The sequence below is a fragment of the Oryctolagus cuniculus genome, chromosome 3 (genome assembly GCF_051225735.1).
Source record: "Oryctolagus cuniculus isolate XC-2025 breed Fujian yellow rabbit chromosome 3, ASM5122573v1, whole genome shotgun sequence".
Classification (NCBI taxonomy): domain Eukaryota; kingdom Metazoa; phylum Chordata; class Mammalia; order Lagomorpha; family Leporidae; genus Oryctolagus; species Oryctolagus cuniculus.
The window spans coordinates 182,784,855-182,809,680 of NC_142869.1; the positions used below are offsets into that span (position 1 = coordinate 182,784,855).

The 24,826-nt window shown below is 42.9% G+C and overlaps 1 protein-coding gene across 5 annotated transcripts in view; it reads left to right on the forward strand.

Annotated features, from left to right (window-relative positions):
* Positions 1-24,826, forward strand: part of BRAF (B-Raf proto-oncogene, serine/threonine kinase) — a 217,744-nt gene that overhangs the window by 89,926 nt on the left and 102,992 nt on the right. For 3 of the 5 annotated variants that reach the window (XR_016231135.1, XM_089328681.1, XM_051835106.3), the window contains exon 3: positions 4,510-4,773. Coding sequence is in view for 2 of the 5 variants with exons in the window: in XM_089328681.1 (XP_089184807.1) it covers positions 4,510-4,773 (264 nt within the window). In the remaining 3 variants the exon portion in view is untranslated. The remainder of the gene's footprint in view (positions 1-4,509; positions 4,774-24,826) is intronic. The other 2 variants (XM_089328679.1, XM_089328680.1) reach the window with 1 other exon arrangement.

Consider the following 24,826-nt stretch of genomic DNA (forward strand, 5'->3'; position numbering starts at 1 on the left):
TGCCTAATTCAACATCAGAATGATACTTTTCCTTAATCTTTTTCTAAGAATTCTATAGTTTTAGCTCCTACTTTTAGGTATATGATCCATTTTGAGTTAATTTTAAAAATTTTAATTATTTACTTGGTAGAAACGTAGATAGCGCTCCCCATCCATTGGTTGACTTCCCAGATGCTCACAACAACTTGGGCTGGGCCAGGCTGAAGCAGAGAGCTAGGTACTCACTCCAGGTCTCCCACAGGGGTAGCAGGAATCCAGTTACTTAAGACGTAATTGTTACTTCCTTGTAACTGCATTAGCTAGAAGTTGGAGTCAGGAGCCAAGCTGGGTATCAAACTCATGTGGGCCATGGGTGTAATCTCTTGGCTGAACTCTTGCCTTTTAATTAATTTTTTAATATGGTGCCAGGTAGTTGTCCAGTTTCATTCTTCTGTATGTCACTTTTAGTTTACAAGCATTATTTGCTTGTAAAAATATTTGCTTGTCAAAAATACATAGAACAGGTGGTGTAGGTTAAGCCATTGCCTGCAACCTCTGAATCCCATATGGGTACGGGTTCCAGTCTCAGCTGCTCTACTTCCCTCCAGCTGCCTGGGAAAGCAGTGTAACCTGGCCCAAGTGCTTGGCATTGCAGGCAGATGCTAAACTCACTATGCCACAACAATGCTGACCCCCAGAGAACACTTTAATTTGATGATTTTGATCTTCAGGGTAAATTTGAAGATAATATTATCCTCATAGTGAGTTAAAGGTTGTGGGGTCCAGAGAAGCATAGAAAACACTGGATTTGGGGCCAGGGCTGTAGTGCAGGGCCTACATCACAGGCATCCCATATGGGTGCCGGTCTGTGTCCCCACTGCTGCACTTTCGTTTGAGCTCCCTGCTGATGTGCCTGGGACAGCAGGAGAGAATGGCCCACGTCCCTGGGTCTCCGCACCCCGTTTGGGAGACCTGAAGGAAGCTCCTGGCTTCAGCCTGGTCAAGTCCTGGTTGTTACAGCCATTTGGGGAGTGAACCAGCAGATGCAAGATTTTGTTCCTCTATGTCTTTCTCCTCTCTCTCTGTAGCTCTGCCTGTCAAAGAAATCTTTAAAAAAGAAAACACTAGAATTGTGAAAAATGTGATGTGTAGTTGAAATAACTAAAAATTTTCGGGCAGTAGTGTGAACTACCAGGTGAGTCTGTAAGTTACATGAATTGATATTGGATCAGATTTACTAGCTTTACTTTCTCCAGCAGTTTTTGGTAACCTGAGAGAACAAATGGAATATTTGAATGGTAAGACTTACCCAAAATTGGTTTTTGGAAAGCTACTTGATAAAAGAATAGGAATTAACCAAAGAATCTGTTACCAGTGACGTTTTTTAAATGGAGAGCCACACAATATGGGGAGGAAGAGAACAATTGCTCAAAGCTGAGACTGTATGAGGGATTACTGTCGACCCATGGCAGTAATATGGAACCTTAAGGTGTGAAAGTTGGGGTCAGCGCCATGGTGCAGTAGGTTAATTCTCTGCCTGTGGCGCCGGCATCACATGTGGGCGCCGGTTCTAGTCCTGGCTGCTCCTCTTCCAGTCCAGCTCTCTGCTGTGGCCTGGGAAAGCAGTGGAAGATGGCCCAAGTCCTTGGGCCCCTACACTCGCGTGGGAGACCCGGAAGAAGCTCCTGGCTTCTGGCTTTGGATCGGTGCAGCTCTGGCCAGTGCGGCCATTTGGGGAATGAACCAACAGAAGGAAAAGCTTTCTCTCTGTCTCTCCCTCTCACTGCCTGTAACTCTGCCTCTCAAATAAATAAATAAAATCTTTTTTTTTTTTTTTTTTTTTTTTTTTTGACAGGCAGAGTGGATAGTGAGAGAGAGACAGAGAGAGAAAGGTCTTCCTTTGCCGTTGGTTCACCCTCCAATGGCCGCCGCTGCAGCCGGCGCACCGCGCTGATCCGGTGGCAGGAGCCAGGAGCCAGGTGCTTTTCCTGGTCTCCCATGGGGTGCAGGGCCCAAGCACCTGGGCCATCCTCCACTGCACTCCCTGGCCATAGCAGAGAGCTGGCCTGGAAGAGGGGCAACCGGGACAGAATCCGGCGCCCCGACCGGGACTAGAACCCGGTGTGCCGGCGCCGCAAGGTGGAGGATTAGTAAATAAATAAAATCTTTAAAATAAAAGGTGTGAGAAGTGTGTGCCCAGATAAGAGGGGAAGTTCCAAGTTGGGGTCTTGTCATGGTTTTAGTATCTTTTAGAAAGATTGTGGTATAACCCTCTCTGGGTGTATAAATGAATGGCAGAGTCAGAGAGGAAGATCGTCCATCCTCTGGTTCGTATCCCAAATGGTACAGGGGGTGGGCCAGGCCCAAGCAAGAGCTTCACCTGGGTTTCCACGTGTGTGTCAGGGGCCAAGCCCTGAAATCATCTGCTGCTTTCCCAGAGCATTAGCAGGGGCTCAAAACAGGGCTCATGTGGGAAACCAGCGTCACAGGTGGTGACTTAATCACTGCACATTAACGCCCACCTCTCTCAGTCTCGAAGAGAGAATGAAAATAAATTTCTTAAAATCAGAGGTTTAAAGAACTCAGAGGCACCAGTGTTAACAATCGGAGTTTATACACTGAGTACAGCAAGGCTAATGAAGTGAAAGGAGACAAGTGCCTTAGTGGAAACTACAGCCGTGATGCTGGCGAAAGTGGAATAAGTCGATGTTTTCTACTTCACAGAAGGAAGGACTGCTGGTGAAAGCAGTGAAATTACAACTTATGACCCAGAGTTATCAGAATATTTTTAAAATTTAAGGCTAACACTTTTTGATAACAATTAACGTAGTAAAATGACAGCTTATAATCCATAATGGAGGCAGTGATGTATTTTCAAAACTTAAAGGCTAACTTTTTGATAAGGAAATAACATTTGAAAAATTCATTATTTTTGCCACTTTGCATAAGGTTAATTTTGTGTTGCAAATGTATTTGCCTAGGTGACAGTAAATATTATTTGGGGCAGGCACTTGGCCTGGTGGTTGAGAGACATCGAGTTGAGAGATGCCTGTGTCTCATTATCAGAGTGACTGGGTTTGATACCCACCTCATCTCCTGACTCCCGTGGCTACTAATACATAAACTCTAGGAGGCAGCAGTGATGGCTCAAATGACTGAGGTACCTGCAACCCAAACTGAGACCTGGATTGAGTTTCTGACTCCGAGGTTCATCCTTGGCCCAGCTCCGGCCATCATGGGCCTTTGGGAAGTAAACCAGTGGATGGGAACATACTCTCTGCCTCACAGATGAAAGAGAGAGGTCGGTCTTCCACCTGCTGATTCACTCCCCTAGGACCTGGGCCAGTCTGAAGCTAGGAGCCAGGAGCTTCTTACTGGTCTCCCTTGTGGGTGCAGGGGCTCAAGCACTTGGGCCATCTTCCAGCCGCTTTCCCAGGCGCATTAGCAGAGAGTTGGATCTGAAGTATAGCAGCCAGGACTCAAACCAGCACTGATAGGGGATGCTGGGATTCCAGGCGGCGGCTTTACCTGCTGCGTTGCCGCAGCAGCTTCTCAATATTTGTAGTATTGCCTGTGTTTGGGAAGTGGTGGACCGTGTGAGTGAAGGGGTTATCACTGCCTGAAAGACCCGTGCACCCGCACCCATGGCATCCGTTCATTCCTTTTCTGTACTGTTCATATTACTCTGTTTTAGGATTCAGTATGTCATGTGGTCATCACCTACTGGAAACCTCACTCACATGAAACTTCTAGGATGACACCCTGATGGATGGTGGCCCTAGAATTTCTCTACTGCATCATGTCAGTCACATTCTCAAATATAGTTCTTATGTTCTAAGCAGTATCTGATGGTAGAGGAGCCCACCAGAGATCTGTAATGAGAAGAATAACGGGTTTTTTTCCCTAGTTGATAGCTGTTTTTAAAAAAAGGTGGCAGTGAAATCTAAGTCCCATTTAGATTTTGGTGCTGATGGTGAGATCTGGCACTGTGTATTGCTGGTTTTGTTTTGTTAACAACTCTTCAGTAACACTTCATCTTATTTTCAGCCTTTTCCTTTCTTGGAAAGAGATAGGGGGTGTGTGTGCAGTGGTGGTGGTAGTAGTAGTATGAAAATCAATATACCTATAACTTCTCTGGGAAAAAATTTAGTGGGGAGGAATATCTTATTGAGGTATTGTGTTATTTTCTTATTCTAGACATGTGGTTTAGGAAGTAAGTCACAATTTAACCAGTTAATTGGAAAATACTAAGCTTTTTTATTGATATTTGTGGACTATCTAGATATCTTTTGTGTGTGTATATATATATATGAATATTATCAGATTGCCCAATATAATGCTTGTATAGTGTTGTATAGGAGTTGATCTACTTAAGGGTAAAGTATTTCCAGCACTTACTTTGTAATTTATAACTTAAAAATCCAGTTAGGAAGATTATAAACAAATTATGATGAAGACTGAAATTTCGTGTTTCCTTCTGTTAATATCAGGACAAGTCCAGATTCAATGTAAGTCTACTTTATTTTATAGGCCTACGAAGAATACACCAGCAAGCTAGATGCCCTCCAACAAAGAGAACAGCAGTTATTGGAATCCCTGGGGAATGGAACTGATTTTTCTGTTTCTAGCTCTGCGTCAACGGACACCGTTACGTCTTCTTCCTCTTCTAGCCTTTCAGTGCTACCTTCATCTCTTTCAGTTTTTCAAAATCCCACAGATGTGTCACGGAGCAACCCCAAGTCACCACAAAAACCTATTGTTAGAGTCTTCCTGCCCAACAAACAGAGGACAGTGGTGAGTCAACTGATAATATCTTTTTACTGTTTCTTTGTATCTTTTGGAAAGACCAGTTGATGAAAATTAATGTATTTATCACTTCTTACTCAGAGGCCATGCAAGTGGAAGTACCCATTTCAGACAGTAATGGAAAAGACATAAATATTTGGTGCCAAAGTATGTTCTCTAATTAGTCCAAATTGTATTGTCAGATTTGACATTTAAAACTATATGCCAAATTTGAAACATTCTCAAGGCTTAGTAACACTTAAAAATGAATCAGAATTTCAAGGTTTGAGCTTATTTGTTGTCTAATATATGTCAGGTGAGATTTGTCCTTTACCCTTGAGAAAAATCCAGTCTGAGTTATTATCAAATATTGAGTTTTCAGAGTGCTTAGTATTTTTCCTCTTATCTACATAATGTTGTTTATTATTACTTTCACCATTGGAATAATGTACCCCATAAGTAACATTTAAGGTGAAGAAATCTGTGGAATTATTATTAATGATCTATAATTCTCAAGTATAACAAATATTGTCAGTTAACTTCATAAATATTCCACCTCTGTGCATCACTACTTTTTAAATATATATGCTTGCTTTTGACATTAATTTAAAAATTCATTTCCAAAATTTTACACAACTGATGTTTCTTCTCCTACTCTTTTTTCCCTACTTTTTCATTTTCTCATGTTACATAGAATGAAATTAAAATTATTTTACTCTATTAAGATAGGAAATTACTAGGCAATATTTTTCCAGTTATGCCCTATAAAAAGGGGACTATAAGGTAAAATTACATAGGATTAACTGCGAATAGAATCCACTGTCTTTAAAGCAGCCTGTGTTACAGAACAACTGACAGCAAGCCAGTCCATCCCCAGGAGATTTTAAATTAGTTTTTTCTTGCCTGTAGAAACTAGAAAATGCATTTTTAAGTCCCAGTGTTCCTCACAGTATTCTTCCTCTTTCCAGGCTCTGCTAAGCTTAGTAATTGTATGTTTCTGGATATAAACTATAAAAAATTGGAATTGTTAGAGATAGCCTTTCAGATTTGTCATTCCAATCTAGATGATTAAGGTAAGCTATCCTCTTCATATTTATGAAAGAGTCAAAAAGAATCCTTAAATTAAACTAACACTAAAGCTTATAATTTCCACTTAAAAAAGCAGTAGACGTTTGAGATTCTACAGAAATGTAAAATGATAAATAAAGAACAACTGGGCAGTTGGTTAGGTTTATCTTAATTATCCCAGCTAGGGTTAGATTAAGTAAATGATTTGTTCTCGTCCATTATACTCTGAGCCTAACTCTTCACATTTAACGCTCAGAAAAACTGTACATCATGAACATTGAGAGATGTTAGGAATAATTAGTGAACAGGTATACAGCATTCAACCATTTCAGTGACATTGTATGTCATTCTTCCTTGTATCTGAATCAGGTAGCCCTTTTCTTAACCTACTATGAAATCAAGTACCAAAAGTGAGGAGGTTTTTTTTTTTATTATTATTAAGATTTAGATTTATAGTCCAAAATAGCATACTAAACACTAGCCTTTACATAGTTTCTCTTTTTTTTTTAAACTTTTATTCAATGAATATAAATTTCCAAAGTACGATTTATGGATTACAATGGCTTCCCCCCCATACCGTCCCTCCCACCCACAACCCTCCCCTTTCCCACTCCCTCTCCCCTTCCATTCACATCAAGATTCATTTTCGATTATCTTAATATACAGAAGATCAGCTTAGTATACATTAAGTAAGGATTTCAACAGTTTGCTCCCACACAGAAACATAAAGTGAAAAATGATAGATGATTTTTTTTTAAATGATGATGAAATCAGATCAGACCTATTGTCATGTTTAATCCCAGTGAGAGTCAAGTTGGGAGTTGATAATTTCTTTCTTTTTTTTTTTTTTTTTTACAGAGGATCAGTTTAGTATGCATTAAGTAAAGATTTCAACAGTTTGCACCCCCATAGAAACACAAAGTGAAATATATTGTTTGAGTACTTGTTATAGCATTAAATCTCAATGCACAGCACATTAAGGACAGAGATCCTACATGAGGAGTAAGTGCACAGTGACTCCTGTTGTTGACTTTACCAATTGACACTCCTGTCTATGGCATCAGTAATCTCCCTATGCTCCAGTCATGAGTTTCCAAGACTATGGAAGCCCTCTGAGTTCTCCGACTCTTCTCTTGTTTAGACAAGGTCATAGTCAAAGTGGAGGTTCTCTCCTCCCTTCAGAGAAAGGTACCTCCTTCTTTGAAGACCTGTTCTTTCCACTGGGATCTCACTCACAGAGATCTTTTGCCAGAGTGTCTTGGCTTTCCATGCCTGAAATACTCTCATGGGCTTTTCAGCCAGATCCGAATGCCTTTAGGGCTGATTCTGAGGCCAGAGTGCTATTTAGGACATCTGCCATTCTATGAGTCTGCTGAGTATCTCACTTCCCATGTTGGATCACTCTCCCCTTTATTTATTCTATCGGTTAGTGTTAGCAGGTACTAGACTTGTTTATGTGCTCCCTTTGACTCTTAGTCCTTTCATTATGATCAATTGTGAACTGAAATTGATCACTTGGAATAGTGAGATGGCATTGGTACATGCCACCTCAATGGGATTGAATTGGAATCCCCTGGTATGTTTCTAACTCTACCATTTGGGGCAAGTCAGCTTGAGCATGTCCCAAATTATACATCTCTTCCCTCTCTTATTCCCACTCTTATGTTTAACAGGGATCACATTTCAGTTAATTTTCAACACTTAAGAATAACTGTGTATTAATTACAGAATTAAACCAGTCATATTAAGTAGAACAGACAAAAAACTACTAAGAGGGATAATGTATTAAGTTGTTCATTAACAGTTAGGGCTATGCTGATCAAGTCACCGTTTCCCATATTGTCCATTTCACTTCAACAGGTTTCCTTTTTGGTGTTCAGTCAGTTGTCACCGATCAGGGAGAACATACGGTATTTGTCCCTTTGGGACTGGCTTATTTCACTCAGCATGATGTGTTCCAGATTCCTCCATTTTGTCTCTTTTTAAAAATTTCATTGAAATGACAGTAAGGACTAATAAAAAGGCAATTAATAAAAGAGGACAAGACATTGTTAGAGGACTAGAGATTTTTAGGGATACTGGAACATACAAAATGTATGATAAATGAATAGGCCAGACTAGGAAATCAAACAAAATACTAGTATCTGGATCCTTCCATATAGAGAGCCATTCTCAGCAGAATCCTGTTGAAGCATGAAGCTTAGTCTTCAGTGGAGAGGAAGAGGATCTGTCTGTTGGGCAGTTTCCTTCTGTGCCCTCAGTACAACACACTTCTGGGACCGGGTGTGTGGTAGTGTTTGCTCTCACCAAATAGTTTTCTGCAGACATCAGCTTATGTAGGATGTCCTGCAGTTAACGCAGCCCTGATACCAGGCGCCTGAGTTATCTCAGCCCCAGCACGGCCGTCTACGGCAGCTGCCAGTAGCAAGTGTCAGGTTGTTACCTGTGCTTTTGACCAATTGCTTGTAAATCCAGAGGTTCTCCTCAGCCTCCCTCAGTCAATTGCTATAACACCTCACAGAACTCAGGGAAACATATTTTTCCTATAAAGGATGGTACAAAAGGTAGAAAATGTTATAAAGATGAACAACCAGATGGAAGAAATGCACAGGGCAAAACATGTGAGAAGGGGGTGGGGCTTCCTTTTTCAGCATCCCCCTGCTTCAGTACCCTGGGAACTGTGAACCGTGTTTCTGGGATTTTTTATTTAATTTCTTTAAGATTTATTTTATTTATTTGAAAGGTAGAGAGGGAGAGATGGAGAGAGAAAGAGGTCTAGTTTACTAGTTCACTCTGCAAATGACCAAGAAGGCTGGGGCTGCCCAGGCCAAAGCAAGAAGCCGGAAACTCCATTCACATCTCCCAGGCACTGGGGCCATCTTCCACGTTCCCAGGCGCGTTAGCAGGGAGCTGCATTGGAAGCAAAGCAGCCAGCTCCATGGGTACCAGCAGTGAGAGCCTTTGTGGAGCCTTCCCCATAGATGGGGTCAGTCATTGGCTCCATCTCCAGAGCCTCTGTGCTTCTTGGAGACTGGGGACCAAATTGAAAGTTCCAAGCTACGGCCGGCGCCGCAGCTCACTAGGCTAATCCTCCGCCTTGCGGCGCCGGCACACCGGGTTCTAGTCCCGGTCGGGGCGCCGGATTCTGTCCCGGTTGCCCCTCTTCCAGGCCAGCTCTCTGCTGTGACCAGGGAGTGCAGTGGAGGATGGCCCAAGTGCTTGGGCCCTGCACCCCATGGGAGACCAGGAGAAGCACCTGGCTCCTGCCATTGGATCAGCGCGGTGCAGCGCGCCAGCCGCAGCGGCCATTGGAGGGTGAACCAACAGCAAAAGGAAGACCTTTCTCTCTGTCTCTCTCTCCCACTGTCCACTCTGCCTGTTAAAAAAAAAAAAAAAAAAGTTCCAAGCTACTATCCAGGAACAAGCCAGGCTTCATCTCATTAGAACAAAGATACTCCTAGCACCTAGGAAATTTTGAAGGATGAAGAATTTTGTGGGGCTAGCATTGTGGCACAGCAGGTTAAGCTGCCACACATGAACACTGGTTTGAATCCTGGCCACTCTACTAACAATCCAGCTCCTTGCTAATGGACCTGGGACAGCAGCAGCAGATGGCACAAGTACATGGACTCCTGCACCCACATGGGAGACCTTGATGGTGTTCCAGGCTCCTGGCTTTAGCCTGGCCTAGCCCTGGCGATTGATGGCCATTGGAGGAGTAAACCAGTGGATGAAAGATCTTTCTCTTTCTGTCTCCCTCAGTGTAACTCTGCCTTTCAAATAAATGAGATAAAAACTTACAAAGAAAGTTTTGTATGAGAAACAGGATTCAAAGACCAAATATGAAAACAGAAGATGCACCTAGCCTGCTTGCAGCTCAGGAAACCACAAGGATTCTAAGAGCACTGTGCCTGGAGATGAGGGTGAAGATCAAATACACATTTTATTACAATCACAATCTTACAGCTTGATACCCCAAACCATTTACCATTTAGAAGAGAGGTTTATTGGATCTATTTAACTGTACAAAAGTACACACCAAATCGATTTGTTTTCATTCATAAAACTAGAATAACAACAGAAAAAAGATGGAAGAAGTAAGGCAGGCCAGTATTGGGACCCAGTGGGTTAAGCCACCACTTACAGTGCCAGCATCCCATGTCAGAGTGCCAGTTTGAATCCCATTTCTCATCCAGCTCCCTGCTAATACCCGTGGAAGTCCACAGTTCTAGGCTCCTAACTGGTCCAGCCCCAGTTGTTGCAGCCATTTGAAGGGTGAATCTACAGATGGAAGATCTCTTTCTGCCTCTCCCTCTGTCACTCTATCAAATAAATAATAAATAAGTAAATCTGGCAGGAAGGAAGGAAGCTAAAACTTCCAACAATGGCTAATCATGTCTCAGGAGATACTACGTCCTTGAAACCAGATCACTTTGATAGGAAATGCTGTTACTCAAGAGGGCCACAAAGAGTTTGTAGAAATTAAAAGTGTGATTGTTGACTGTAAAAGTTGAACAGTCAGGGGCCGGCGCCATGGCATAGCAGGTAAAGCTGCCGCCTGCAATGCGGGCATCCCGCATGGGCACCAGTTCAAATCCCTGCTGTTCCACTTCCAATCCAGCTCTCTGCTATGGCCTGAGAAAGAAGTAGAAGATGGCCCAAGTCCTCGGGAGACTCTGAAGAGGCTCCTTGCTTTAGCCTGGCCCAGCACGTGTGCTCGTTCTCTCTCTCTCTCTCTCCCTCTCTCCCTCTCCCTCTCCCTCTCCCTCCCCTTCTCTCCTCCTCTCTCTCCCTGTCTCCCTCTGCCTCTGCCTCTGCCTCTGCCTCTGCCTCTCTGTAACTTGCCTTTCAAATAAATAAATAAATCTTTAAAAAAAAGTTTATTCATCAAAACTAACATTGGTATTGAGAGACAAGACATCTTGGCTATCTGAGTTCTCAAAGTTATTTTGGTCGAATATAATATCTAGAATGTTGAGGGTACTTCAAGAAGTTTATGAAAAAATGGAGTTAAAAGATGAATTTACTTTGCAAAAAATTTGAAATGTATATATAGTTTTTTCATAATATGCATTCACTAGGTACTTTCTGAAGACCCCCTCATAGGCATAAATTTCAAAATTTTTTGTCAGTTTTTAATTGCATTTTTCATAACCTTGAGAAACTTGTAAAAGTCTGTGTAAGAATCAGACAAAGTAGAGACCACACACAGAGCTCCACAGCTCACAGCTGCTGCTTCTCCAGATGTCCACAGCAGTTGTGCTGGGTTGAGCTGAAACCGAGATCCAGGACCTTAATCGAGATTCCCCTGGATGGCATAGCCCTAGGCACCTGCCGTCACTTGCTGCCTCCCAGCGTTTCCATTGGCAGGAAGCTTGAGTCAGAAGTGAAGAGCTGAGCACTGAACCCAGGGACTTCATTGTGACATGTGGGTATCTTAATCACTAGAGCAGACTCCTGTCTCTGCCATGTTTTTTCTTTTTTTAAGACATTTATTTATTTAGAAGTCAGAATCGCAGAGAGAGAGAGGGAGAGGAAACAGAGAGAAAGAGATTTCTTCCATCTGCTGGTTCATTCCTGAAATGACTGCAGTGGCCCAGCCTAGCCAGGCCGAAGTTAGGAGCCAGGAGCTTCATCTGAGTCTCCCCAAGGGTTGCAGGGCCCAGAGGACTTGGGCCATCCTCTGCTGCTTTCCCAGGCAGGTTAGCAAGGAGCCAGATCCGAAGTGGAGCAGCCAGGACTCAAATCCTGGCCCGAACCCCCAGATGGGATGCCCGTGCTCCAGGCCGTGGCTTACCCTGCTGCACCGCAGCACCGACCTGCCATGATCTTTTTGAAGTACCCTCAGATTCCAGAATTTAGGAGAATTTAATAAGAGAAAAATAATGGGTCTGTCTGTAGAAAAAGGTAGATTGTTTTATTTTTGGTGCCTATACATCTAGAAAGAAATAAAATTAAACCCACATCATTGACCAGTTAGAAAAATAAAGTCTAATGGAACCAAGAAATTAAATTTAAAAAAAAAAGTGTGAATCTTGGACTTCCAGTAGGTTCTATGTTAAATCCAGGACTTGAGATTAATTAAAATGTAATTAGCTAAAGCCGTAAAAATATAATAGACTATAAAACTTGTTTCTCCCCCAGAAACAAGCCCTTATTAATTCAGTATCATTAATTTAATAATCATTAAATTTGGAAGAAGTATTGTGCCCAGATAACAAAAGATAAATAGGTTTCCTGTACAAGGAACATTTCAGAATTGACAAGGAAAAAGAGAAGAAGAGAATAAGTACAAATAGGCAGTTTATGTAAGATTAAATCCAGATGAATAGTAAAATATAGGATTGTTGTTCAGATTTACACAGTTGTGAGGGAAATGCAGATTAAAGCAAACATGAAATCATTTCATCTGTCTGGAAAAATTAAATTATTACTGGTAGAAGTATAGGGAGAAAATGTTCTATGTTGTGTGTGTAAATGTGAAGTATCATAGCTCATCAAAAAACACTTTGATAATACCCATCAGAACTTCCAAGTACTTTGTCTTCCAAGCCAGTACTTCACATGGAAATTTAGTTCATAGAAGTAAAAGTACCAGTATATAGAAACATCTAATATCGCCTATTTAGGTTGTAAGAAATCTCCTGTGTATACCATATTGTAGTTCTGTCGCACCTAGAGATACTGGATAAAATACATTTATTTAAATGTAGAGTTGAGCTCACCAGCAAATAAGAAAAACCTACAGAGAGTGAAAAAAAGAAGGTAATAAAAAGCCAGAGAAATATGTGTGTTGATATGTTAAGGCATTACTGAGCTGTAGTCCTCAGGCTAAATTCAGTCCACCACCTGTTTGTGTATAGCCTGCAAACTAAGAATGGATTTTTTATTTTTTAAATGCTTGAAGAAAAAAATAAAAGGAAGGCAATATTTTGTAACATAAAAAAATTATATGAAGTTCAAATTTCAGCATCCAAAAATAAAGTATTATTGGAATACAACAAAGCTCATCTGTTTACATATTGCCTATGGATATTTTTATGCTGTGGCACCAGTGTTGAGTAGTTGTATTTTTTGTCTTTTTAAGAGGCACAGAGAGAGAGAGAGAGAGAGAGAGACAGAGAGAGAGGTCTTCCATCCACTGGTTCAGTCCCCAAATGGCTGCAATAGATGGAGCTGGGCCAGTTAGGAGCCAGGAGCTTTCTCCGGGTCTTCAATGTGGTTACAGGTTTCCAAGCACTTGGGCCATGTTACACTGCTTTCCCAGGCCATCAGCAGGGTCCTGGATAGGAAGTGGAGCAGCTGGGACTGAAACCGGCACCCATATGGGATGCCAGTGCCCTCAGGTAGAGGCTTAACCTACTACACCACAGCACCGAGCCCAAGTAGTTGTATGTTTTTGTATGACCTATGAAATTCTTAGTTCTTTATGGAAGAAATTTGCTGACCTTTGCTGTAGTAACCAGTGTGGTCAGTTTGTCACTCTGTAACAAAGGGGTCCAAGTGTCCGTGTGTAAGAACAGAAGTCGAGGCTTTTGGCCATTGTTGCAAAGGTAGTTAGAACTTAGATCATCATATAAAGCTGAGTCTGTGAGGGGCATTATCTTCGAAGTTAAAAGGAAGAAATCTGTTTAGCAGCATAAACAAACATAACAACAAAACTTACCTGTCTGTGCTAGGACTCTACATAAAGATTAAAGTTTTCCCTGTGACTTACTAACTCTGTTCTTCTGATAGTGTGGGGTTCACATTTATTTTTTTTTTCCTATGTATTTATTTGAGAGGTAGAGTTAGAGAGACAGAAAAAAAGGTCTTCCATCCACTGGTTCACTCTCCAAATAACAGCAGTTGCCAGAGCTGAGCCAATCTGAAGCCAGGAGCCAGGAGCTTCCTCTGGGTCTCCCAGGCAGGTATAGGGGCCCAAGCAATTGGGCTATCTTCCACTGCTTTCCCAGGCCATAACCAGAGAGCTGGATCAGAAGAGGAGCAGCCAGTACAAGTACAGAAACCAGCACACACATGGGATGCAGGCAATGCAGACAAAGGCTTAGGCTACTATGCCACAATGCCATCCCCTGGGATTCACATTTATACTACCTGCATTGTCCAACCCTTAAGCTAATAATTAGCATAACTGGTCCTAGATTGATAACAGCACTGGGCAGACATAATGTCCGTCCTCCTTAGCCCATCTAGGTCTCGTAGAATCACAGAGACAATCACAAGCTGTAAACCATACAAGGAAATATTCTATTATTATTACTGAGTTAGAGGACTTAAAGTAGCGCTTATAATCCTACGAATGAACTAAGTAGAGTTTCTAGGTGGTCTTAAAATTTAAAACTCGGAATGACATCATCTATGACTTATTCGTCCTGGGAATGACTATGTTAAATGTTAAGCTTCTGGGTTTTCTGTTTTAGAAAAGATATGAGATGGAGGACAAAGCTAAGCACTGTGAGGAAACAGACAATTTCAGAATGTGGACGCCCTGTAAAACAGCAGGCCTGGGCTCTTTGATAAGTCAGAGTTGTGGAGGATGAAAAAGCTGGAGGTTATTCTACACTAACAAGACTGAAGACGTGTAACAACAAAATGCAACTCATGCTCCTAGTTTAAGACTGGGGTTGGGGAAGAACTTAAGGCATTCTTGGGACTTGAGAAAATTTTGAACATTGAATATTAGACATTATGGAATTACTCTATTTCTTATGTGTGGAGATGATAGTGTAATTGTGTGGAGTGATGGTTTCAGTAGTACATACTTGAATGTGTAAGGGTGAGAGGTCATGATGACGTCTGCTTTCTTTTTCTACTGTCGTGAGGTAGAGTTCAGATGCAGTAAAGTGTGCACGTCTGGAGTGGCCAGGTCAGTGACTTCCACACAGACCACGATGCACGGCATTCCTAGTGCTCGCGGGGCTTCTCCTGTGCCCTTCCAATGTGGTGCCCGCCCTGTTGTGATACATGTCTTAATTACTTTGGAACGTACTTTCAAATACTGTGTTTGATAATAAAACATAGAGAAAATAAACATGAAAAAGTAATTTTAGAGCTAAGTAGAATTTTAATGTTAATTTTACCATTCCTTCAAATTTTCCTGTGTGTGTTCGAACTTTTTCATAATAGAGTTGGAATCATTGAAGCAATATAGGATAAAGAAAATAGAAGGTTCAATAGAAACAGTTGTCACTAGGGAAATAGTAATGAATATACTTCATATTAATTTGAGAAAGCAGTAAGTAGTACTTTAAGAGAATCTCAGTATGTTCATCTAGTTACAGCAAATTACAGAGCAAGTGTTAAAATACTGTGTAGAAATTAAAATACTTTATTTAAAATCTCAGTGGATGAAGTAAAAAGCAGATTAAACCCAACCAGTGGTAGGACTGGGATATTGTGAAGAGCAAAGAAAGAAAGTGTAAGCCGGCGCTGCAGCTCACTAGGCTAATCCTCCGCCTAGCGGCGCCGGCACACCGGGTTCTAGTCCCGGTCGGGGCGCCGGATGCTGTCCCGGTTGCCCCTCTTCCAGGCCAGCTCTCTGCTGTGGCCCGGGAGTGCAGTGGAGGATGGCCCAAGTGCTTGGGCCCTGCACCCCATGGAGACCAGGATAAGTACCTGGCTCCTGGCTTCGGATCAGCACGGTGCACCAGCCGCAGCGCGGTGGCCATTGGAGGGTGAACCAACGGCAAAAAGGAAGACCTTTCTCTCTGTCTCTCTCTCTCTCTCACTGTCCACTCTGCCTGTCCAAAAAAAAAAAAAAAAAAAAGACAGTGTAAAGGGGATTAAGAGGTATGAAAGGATGAGCATTTTCATTGTATGCTTCAGGTGGGTTCCAGAGGTAAGACTAGAAATGCAGGAGTAGAGCAAAGTTCAGAGAAATAATTGCTGCTGTGTACCAGTGACGTGAGTCTGTAGATTTGGGAAGCACACGCCCCGAGTTGGAGAAATAATTTGAATCCATAATGGGCATAACCAAATGAATCGAAACTGTTTACAGAGTACCAAGGGAAGAAACTATGTTCAAAAGAATTAGAATTAGGTAACTAAAAAATTTCTTCATAGCAGCTGGAGAAGCCAGAACATCAGAACTCAGTCTGGGTCTCCCACATGGGTGGCAAGGCCCATTGAGCTGTCCTGTGCTACTTCCCAGGGTGTGCGTTAGCAGGAAGCTGGAAGCGGTGGAGAAACCGGGACTCAAACCCAAGCACTGCAGTGCAGGTGGCTGTCCCAAGTGACATCATAACCCCTGCACCAAACATCTGCCCTGCATCCATTTTCGAAAAGCAGTGAGGTTCACACTGACATGAAAGGAGAAGCACCGTCGGAGCATCTCTAGATAAAATGAACAAGACGTTGGACAGGAGTCAGTACTCTTGTGAATAGAAAAAGAATTGTGTGAACTGTTGGAATAAAAAAACCAAGTCGATAAAGGATGTCATACCAAATATGTTTAAGAAACATTAGTTTTCATTTTCATTAAAATTGGAAACAGGCAAGAAAAATATGCCTACCACTGTCACATACCCAAGATGACATTGAATATTCTGATCAATGCAAAATGAAGATTTGAAACAAAACTCATTATTTGCAAGTGATTTTATTTAAGAAGATCTATCATTGATAATAGTAACAAAATAATACAAAGATGAAAAACACCTTTTGAAGAAAAGTATACAGCTTTATTTAAAACGTTTTAAAATAATAAATTAAAAATTACTTTATTTCTGGTCATTTTCCTATATATATTTCTTCCCAAATCTGTAAATTCTACAGCTTCTGTAAAAAGGGCCTTGACTCATCATCCCCTCCCCATGTGATAAGCTGATTCTAAAATCTACATGGAAGAGCAGAGAGGTAGTGCTGTAGTATACATTTGAACATATTCGTCCTGAAACACTGGTGTATTTTTTTTAAGATTTATTTTATTTGTTTGAAAGGCATAATTACAGAGAGAGAGAGAGAGATCTTCCCCTCTGCTGGTTCACTCCTCAGATGGCCACAATGGCTGGTGCTGGGCCAGGCCAGAGCCAGGAGCCTCCTCCAGGTCTCCCCCATGGTGCAGGGGCCCAAGGACTTGGCTGTGCTCTGCTGCCTTCCTAGGCACATCAGCAGGGAGCAGTCAGGACCCAAATTGGTGCCCATACAGGATGCCAGCACTGCAGGCAGTGGCCCAACCTGCTATACCACAACGCTGGCCCATGGAATATCTTTATAGGTTAAAAACCTAGATACAATTATTGATTCATAGAATACACACAGTAGAAACTCTGTAATACCTTAAAATTAGAAAAATGCTTGATTCTCAAAATTGCATGAGACTTCCTTTTTCCATGAGATCCTAACATTGAAATTAAGTTTTTTTTAAATGTTAGTACTATAGTTAGACTATGATTTTGCCTTCTAGCTCATGCAGATACTTAAACCACAAAGTAATAAATAGTCCTAAAGGTTCAGTTAATTAGGGTAGTTCAGGGGTAGGCGCGGTAGGAAGGCCTTAGGTCTTTGGGGGATGTGTCTTTGTGAGATGATTCTCTTAAGAGGATTGGCTATAAAAGCCTGAATTGGGCCCAGCTTCTCTGCTTCTTGGCTTGCCATGCAGTCTTCTTCCACACATTTTCTACCATTGTCATCTACCACTCTCACCAGATGCCCAGCCAATGGAGCTGCCCAATCTTGGACTTGAACCTCCAAAACTGTAAGCTAAATAAACTTTTTCTTTTAATAAAATTAGTTGCTTTATTGTTGTAATGAAAAACCTGACTAGAACAGTGAGCAATCTAGTAAGACATAAAGTATATTGAGCCTTTGGTTACCCTCTTGCATGTGTATCATGTGTATTTTTCTGTACATTTGTTTCCCAACAGTAAAATTTTAAGCAGAATAGATGAGACTCACCCAGTTACCTGAAAGATGACTTGTCCTCAGAGTGCCTTCTCGAGCTCATAATGCTAACATGTTTTAACATGTTTATTGAAGCATAATTAAAATACCCTTCAGTTCACCCATTTCAAGTGTGCAGTGATTCTTGTAGTCTGTTCACACAGTTAGGCAACCATCGCACAATTAGTTTTGGAACATTTCATCACTCCAGGAAGAAACCCTGTGCCATTTCTGCCATGTCCTCACAGCCCTAGGCTGGTTTCTGCGTGTGGATTTGCCTGTTCTGAGTATTTCATGTAAATGGAACCACACCACTTAATGTGTTCTTTGTGACCTTGTGTCCAGGGTTCCTTCACTGCTTTTTATGACTGTAATATCCCATTGGATATATGAGTATACATACCATTTATTTTTACTTTATTTTTTTGACAGGCAGAGTGGACAGTGAGAGAGAGAGACAGAGAGAAAGGTCTTCCTTTGCCGTTGGTTCACCCTCCAATGGCCACCGCGCTGATCCGAAGGCAGGAGCCAGGTACTTATCCTGGTCTCCCATGGGGTGCAGGGCGCAAGCACTTGGGCCATCCTCCACTGCACTCCCTGGCCACAGCAGAGAGCTGGCCTGGAAGAGGGGCAACCGGGACAGAATCCGGCGCCCCGACCAGGACTAGAACCCGGTGTGCCGGCGCCACAAGGCGGAGGATTAGCCTAGTGAGCTGCGGCGCCGGCCACATACCATTTTATTTATACTTTCTTGTGGCTATTTGTGTTTCCACTTTTTGGGGATTGTGAATAATGGAATGAACATTTTTGTAAAAGTTTTTAGTTCATGGGAAACAACTGCCAGATGTTTTCCAAAAATGGCTGTGCCATTTTACTTTGTCACTAAGAGTTCTATTTCTCTACATCCTCACTACTGTTTGTTCAGTATTTGTCTTTTTATTATCACCATGCTATCGAATGTGACGCAGCATGTCATTGTGCTTACCTTTGTAGCCAATGATATCAAGTATCTTTTCATGTGGTTGTTGCCTTTTGTGCATCTTTTTGGAGAAAAAAATTGACTTTATAAGTAGCATTCTGTGCTAATGCATGGACAAAATACCGATGATTTGGAGCAAGAAGAAGAATAAAGGTTATTAAACAATACTCTAACAATAAAAATTGGACAGGAAAGAGAAAGTAGCCAAGTTTATTTCATCTAGAGATAGAAAAGCTACAAGTTCTCTAAGGACTTGCACCACAGTAGGAGAAAGAGAAGTGCATTGTACAGTTGTTTTTGTTTGTTTTGTTTGTTTTTTGTAGTGTGGGCAGCCTCTTTTTACTTTAATAAGAACATGTTATAAGCAAATCCTGTCAGATTTTCCTTAAAAACAGTATTGTGATTGATGTGGCAGCCTGTATATACAGATTCATGTTCAGAACCCATATATTGGCATGTATGTTTTTATGCCAGTTTATATATGATCCTTTTTTTTTTTGCATTTTTTTTTTAGTTTTTTGTTTGTTTGTTTGTTTGTTTTTTTGACAGGCAGAATGGACAGTGAGAAAGAGAGACAGAGAGAGAAAGGTCTTCCTTTGCCGTTGGTTCACCCTCCAATGGCCGCCGCGGCCGGTGCACTGCGCTGATCCAACGGCAGGAGCCAGGTGCTTCTCCTGGTCTCCCATGGGGTGCAGGGCCCAAGCACTTGGGCCATCCTCCACTGCACTCCCGGGCCACAGCAGAGAGCTGTCCTGGAAGAAGGGCAACCGGGACAGCATCCGGAATCCTGACCGGGACTAGAACCCGGTGTGCCAGCGCCGCTAGGCGGAGGATTAGCCTAGTGAGCCGCGGTGCCAGCTATATATGATCTTATTGTATCATGATGTTCAGTTAAAGCATATAATAGTCTGCATTGTAAAATTTGAACTACCAAATTAACACACTAGGTTAAATAATTAAATGTGTAGCAATTTTAATTGCCACTGAAATTTTAGAAACAACTTAGTTTTTGAAAACATGTTTTTATGAAAATTTTTAAACATTTACCAAAGAATGTAATGAAATCATGAACCCATTAGTAAAAAATAATTTTAATTCACTTTAAAAACTGAGATTTGAAAGTTTTCATTCTTGGAAACATTTTTATTTTGGTGTCCATTTTCCTTTGGGAATTTTTTTATGTGGTAGGTGGAGGTTTGTTTTTGTTTTTGTTTTTTTTAAGACAGAGAGACAGAGAGAAAGGTCTTCCTTCTGTTGGTTCACTCCGCAAATGGCCACCACGGCCAGTGCTGCGCCAATCCGAAGCCAGGAGCTTCTTCCTGGTCTCCCATGCAGGTGTGGGGGGCCCAAGCACTTGGGCCATCCTCCACTGCCCTCCTAGGCCACAGCAGTGAGCTGGACTGGAAGAGGAGCAACCAGGACTAGAACCCGGCGCCCATATGGGATGCCGGCACCACAGGCAGAGGATTAACCAAGTGAGCCATGGCACCGGGCCCTCCTTTGGCAAATTTCTAAAAAATATTTATTTATTTATTTGAAAGGCAGAGAGTAGGAGAGAGGTCTTCCATCTGCTGATTCACTCCCCAAATGGCTGCAATGGCCAGAGCTGGGCTGATCCAAAGCCAGGAGCCAAGAGTTTCTTCTGGGTCTCCCACGCAGATGCAGGTGCCCAAGGACTTGGGCTGTCTTCTACTGCTTTTCCAGGCCATAGCTGGGAGCTGGGTCAGAAGAGGAGCCTCCAGGACTCAAACCGGTGTCCATATGGGATGCCAGCTCTGCAGGCAGCATCTTTACTGGCTATACCACAGTCCATCTGCCCCCCCCCATCTTTTTTTTTTTTTTTTTTAAGATTTATTTATTTGAAAGGCAGAGTTAAACAGAGGGAGAGGGAGGTCCTTGGGCAATTTAATATTCAGATGATTCCATTGACTCTTGCCTCTTGGTTAAGGTTAAGTGGCTTTTCAAATAAATGAAAAATCATTGCTGCTTTGACAGTCCAAGCAAGGTTATTTAATTTTTAGGTTTGGAGTAAAACATAAGCCTGGTTTATTTTGACAATGTCTTCCGTCTTCCTAGCTTTAAAATACAAGACAACCTCTATCCCCACCTTTTTTTTTTTTTTTCCCCTTTTTGGATGAGTAGTGCTTTCACATGGTATTTACATCAGGAAAACTGGTTTCCACTCCTGCACTTTATTAGAGTTGTGTGTGTGTGTGTGTGTGTGTGTACAAGTTTTCAAGATTTCTTTATGTAGATGTAAGCAAATACAAATATATTCTGTTTCTCCACTCCTCTTCCTACTACATATACTAGGGTTCTTCACCAAATTCATGGGAAGTGGGTATTATGAAGAAAACTATGCATGGATTTCAAAAATTTTTTTCCACTGAAGTTATCTTTTTAATTTTCCTTCCACGAATTTTTGAAACTCTTTGTGTCATTCTGTATTTTGTTTTTTATATTTTATATACCTTCCTAGAAATAATCTGTTTGTATAGAGTACTTAATTTGTAATTGCAATTCCCTTATATAGATACAGTGTAGTTTTTTAATCAGCGTTCTGCCTGTAGGCATTGAGATGTTTCTGGACTTTTGCTATACAATCAATATTATAGTACATGACATTGCTCGTATGTCATTCTTATGTATTGCAGTTATATCTATGAGATAAATTCCTAGAAGTAAACTTGACCAGGTCAAAGTGAAATTTGTTATTTTCACAGTTATTTTCAAATTTGTCCCATAGGTCTTGCTTAATTGTGAGATTCCTGTTTGCCCAAAGCTTTGTTCTCAAATTTTTAGTCTTTTTCCAATCTGATAAATGAAAAATACCATGCTAGTTTTTGTTTGCTTCACTCTGAATGAAGTAAGCAAAAACCTTTTTATATATTTGAAGGCCATTTCTATTTCTGTGAACTGTTTTTCAATCCTTTGCCCATTTTTCTTTTGGGCTATTGGTCTTCATCTCAGTTTTTTAGGAGCTGTTTGTATATCAGCAAAATATTTCATAAGCTGCAAATATATTTTTCAGTTTGCATATATCTTTTGACTTGACATAACAGTGTGTTTTGCCATCCTAAAGTCTTTTAAAGTTTTATGTAGTTGAATTTAATATTTTCTTTAAATTTTTCAATTATAAAGGCTTTCTTCACATGAAGGTTATGGATAGCTATGTTTTCTTCTAGTTCTTTTATGATGTGTTTTTACTCCTATTTTAACTTCCCTCTTTCAACATTTAAGTGTTTGATCCATTTGGAGCTAATGCTGGTATACAGTAGGAAGTATGGATGAACTTCTTTTGTAAATGAGTTCTAATTGTCCCAACGTCAATTATTAAAAAGTTCATCTTACCCTATTTCAGATGGTGCCCTTTATCTTAGTTGTCACTCCCCCTCTTCATGGAGGAACGACACTAAGCCCTGCCTAGGCTTCATATCCGAGTCACGGCACCATTATGTCGCTCCCCCTCTTCGTGGAGGAACGACACAGGACCCTGCGCTGTTCTTTCTGCTGCTCGGCCCTCCCCGGGTTTGCTGCTGGTTCTTCCCGGGTTGGCTACTATCCCTTCCACCTCCGTGGAAGGGCAGTTCCCCCTGGCCACATTCCCCACTTCCGCAGGGGAGCGGCACACCGCCGGCCGGCTCTTCTCGGGGGCTGCACGGGTGTTCCTTAGATGTTCCCCATAGATGTTCCTGGTGCATGCCGTCTCTCTCCTCCTTTATAGTCCTCCTCCGCCAATCCCAACTCGGCTGCCCACACGCCGAGTACGCTGCTCTCCAATCAGGAGCAAGTCCTACAGTTAATTGGTTGAACTGGAGGCAGCTGTGCGAAAGCTGTTTACTTCTCTCCCAGCGCCATATTGTGGGAGAGCAGATGCATAGAATAAGTCCTAATTCGAGTAACAGTCTAGTCCGGTTTGCTCCCCACAGATCCCCCTTTCTTTTTATTTTTGGCGTTGATACGCGCCTGTCTTCGGTGTCCCGCAGCACACACTCTGCTTTACTTGCTAGAGTTGCCACAGGCTCTTACAAGTCCTATCAATCAGGAAAACCGAATCCGGGTCCTCTCTTCGCCATTGTGAGGAGGTTTTTAGGCGCTGATGCGTGCCTGTGTTCGGTGCCCTGCAGCGCATGCTCTGCTCTGCTAGAACTGCCTGCAGGTGTTTACAAAACCTATCAGGCAAACCGAATCCAAGCCTTCTCATTGCCGTATTGTGGGGGAGACTTATTAGTGTTGGTTTGTGCCTATCTTCGGTGACCTGCAGCTCATACTCTGGTCGAGCTTTGCTGGCGCTTACCGCCTTAAATCAGGCAGACCGAATCCAAGCCTCCTAATTGTTGCATTGTGGGGAAGCTTTACTGATGTTAATTCGTGCCTGTCTTCGGTGACCTGCGGCTCATACTCTGGTCGAGCTTTGCTGGCGCTTACCGCCTTAAATCAGGCAGACCGAATCCAAGCCTCCTAATTGTTGCATTGTGGGGAAGCTTTACTGATGTTAATTCGTGCCTGTCTTCGGTGACCTGCGGCTAGCCGCCCAGGTGCTCATCGCCTCACTAATCGGGCAGACCGAATCCAAGCCTTCTAATTGGCATGTTGAGGGGAGGCCTTATTTTTCTCTATTTCTCTATCTCCGGGCATTCCTACCTCTCCCATTTCACTTCTATCTTCCAGCATTCCCATTTCTCTTTTACTTCACTTCCAAACTTCTGTTTCTCTTATCCCCGCAGCTTTCCGGCACCTCGCCGCGCCGGCGGGTTCCCGGCTCTGCGCCGCTTCAGCCCGCGCGCCTCTCTCATCTGTGCAGCTTCCCGGCTTTGCGCGGCTCGGCTTTGCGCGCTCCGCGGTCTCCACGCTTAACCCTTTCGCGTCTGAACCACGGCCTACGCCAGCGTTCCCTATCTATTCACGCCCCGTGCTCTCTCTGCACGCGGCGGCTTCCGCGAGTAACACAGCGTAGCTTGCGTCTCCACCACTAGCATTCAATCCAAGTTCCCCGGGCTAGCCTGGCGAATTCAACCCAGCGTACGTCTCCGCCCCATGATTTGGCTTCCCGTCCTTTGCTCCCCGGGCTAATCAGACGGATCCCAATCTGGCTTACGTCTCAGCTTCTGGTTTCAACTTTTCGCCCCCTATTCCCGGGCTAACTTGAGAATCCCAAAGTGGCTTTCGTTTCCGCCTCGGCCTGCCCCCCGCGGCTTCAATTTCCCTAACAGTTTTCTCTACCCGGTATGTTTCCCCAAGCTTTCCTCCAACGATATTCCTCCCTCATTTCTCCTGGCCTCTCCCCACAGTCCGCATCCGAGTCTGTTTGTTCTAGCTTTCACTTTCGCTTTCGACCTTAGAGATTTCTCCCAGCTTCCCCCCGTAGTCCGTATCCGAATCTATGCCTAGGCTTTCAATAGCTTCTTCCGGCTCCTTTTTCGTCCGGCTTTTCCCTAGGCTGTTTCGAGTCTATGCCTAGGCTTTCAATAGCTTCTTCCGGCACCCTTTTCGTCCGGCTTTTCCCTAGGCTGTTTGCTAGTCTCTCTCTCCGGTAATTTCCCTAGGCTGTTTGCTAGTTTCTCTCTCCGATATTTTCCCAGTTCTTCCCGTTTCTTCCCTCCTAAGTTTCATATCCGTCCTAGGTTTCCTATCCGAGCTAGGTTTCCTATCCGAGTCACGGCACCATTATGTCGCTCCCCCTCTTCATGGAGGAACGACACTAAGCCCTGCCTAGGCTTCATATCCGAGTCACGGCACCATTATGTCGCTCCCCCTCTTCGTGGAGGAACGACACAGGACCCTGCGCTGTTCTTTCTGCTGCTCAGCCCTCCCCGGGTTTGCTGCTGGTTCTTCCCGGGTTGGCTACTATCCCTTCCACCTCCGTGGAAGGGCAGTTCCCCCTGGCCACATTCCCCACTTCCGCAGGGGAGCGGCACACCGCCGGCCGGCTCTTCTCGGGGGCTGCACGGGTGTTCCTTAGATGTTCCCCATAGATGTTCCTGGTGCATGCCGTCTCTCTCCTCCTTTATAGTCCTCCTCCGCCAATCCCAACTCGGCTGCCCACACGCCGAGTACGCTGCTCTCCAATCAGGAGCAAGTCCTACAGTTAATTGGTTGAACTGGAGGCAGCTGTGCGAAAGCTGTTTACTT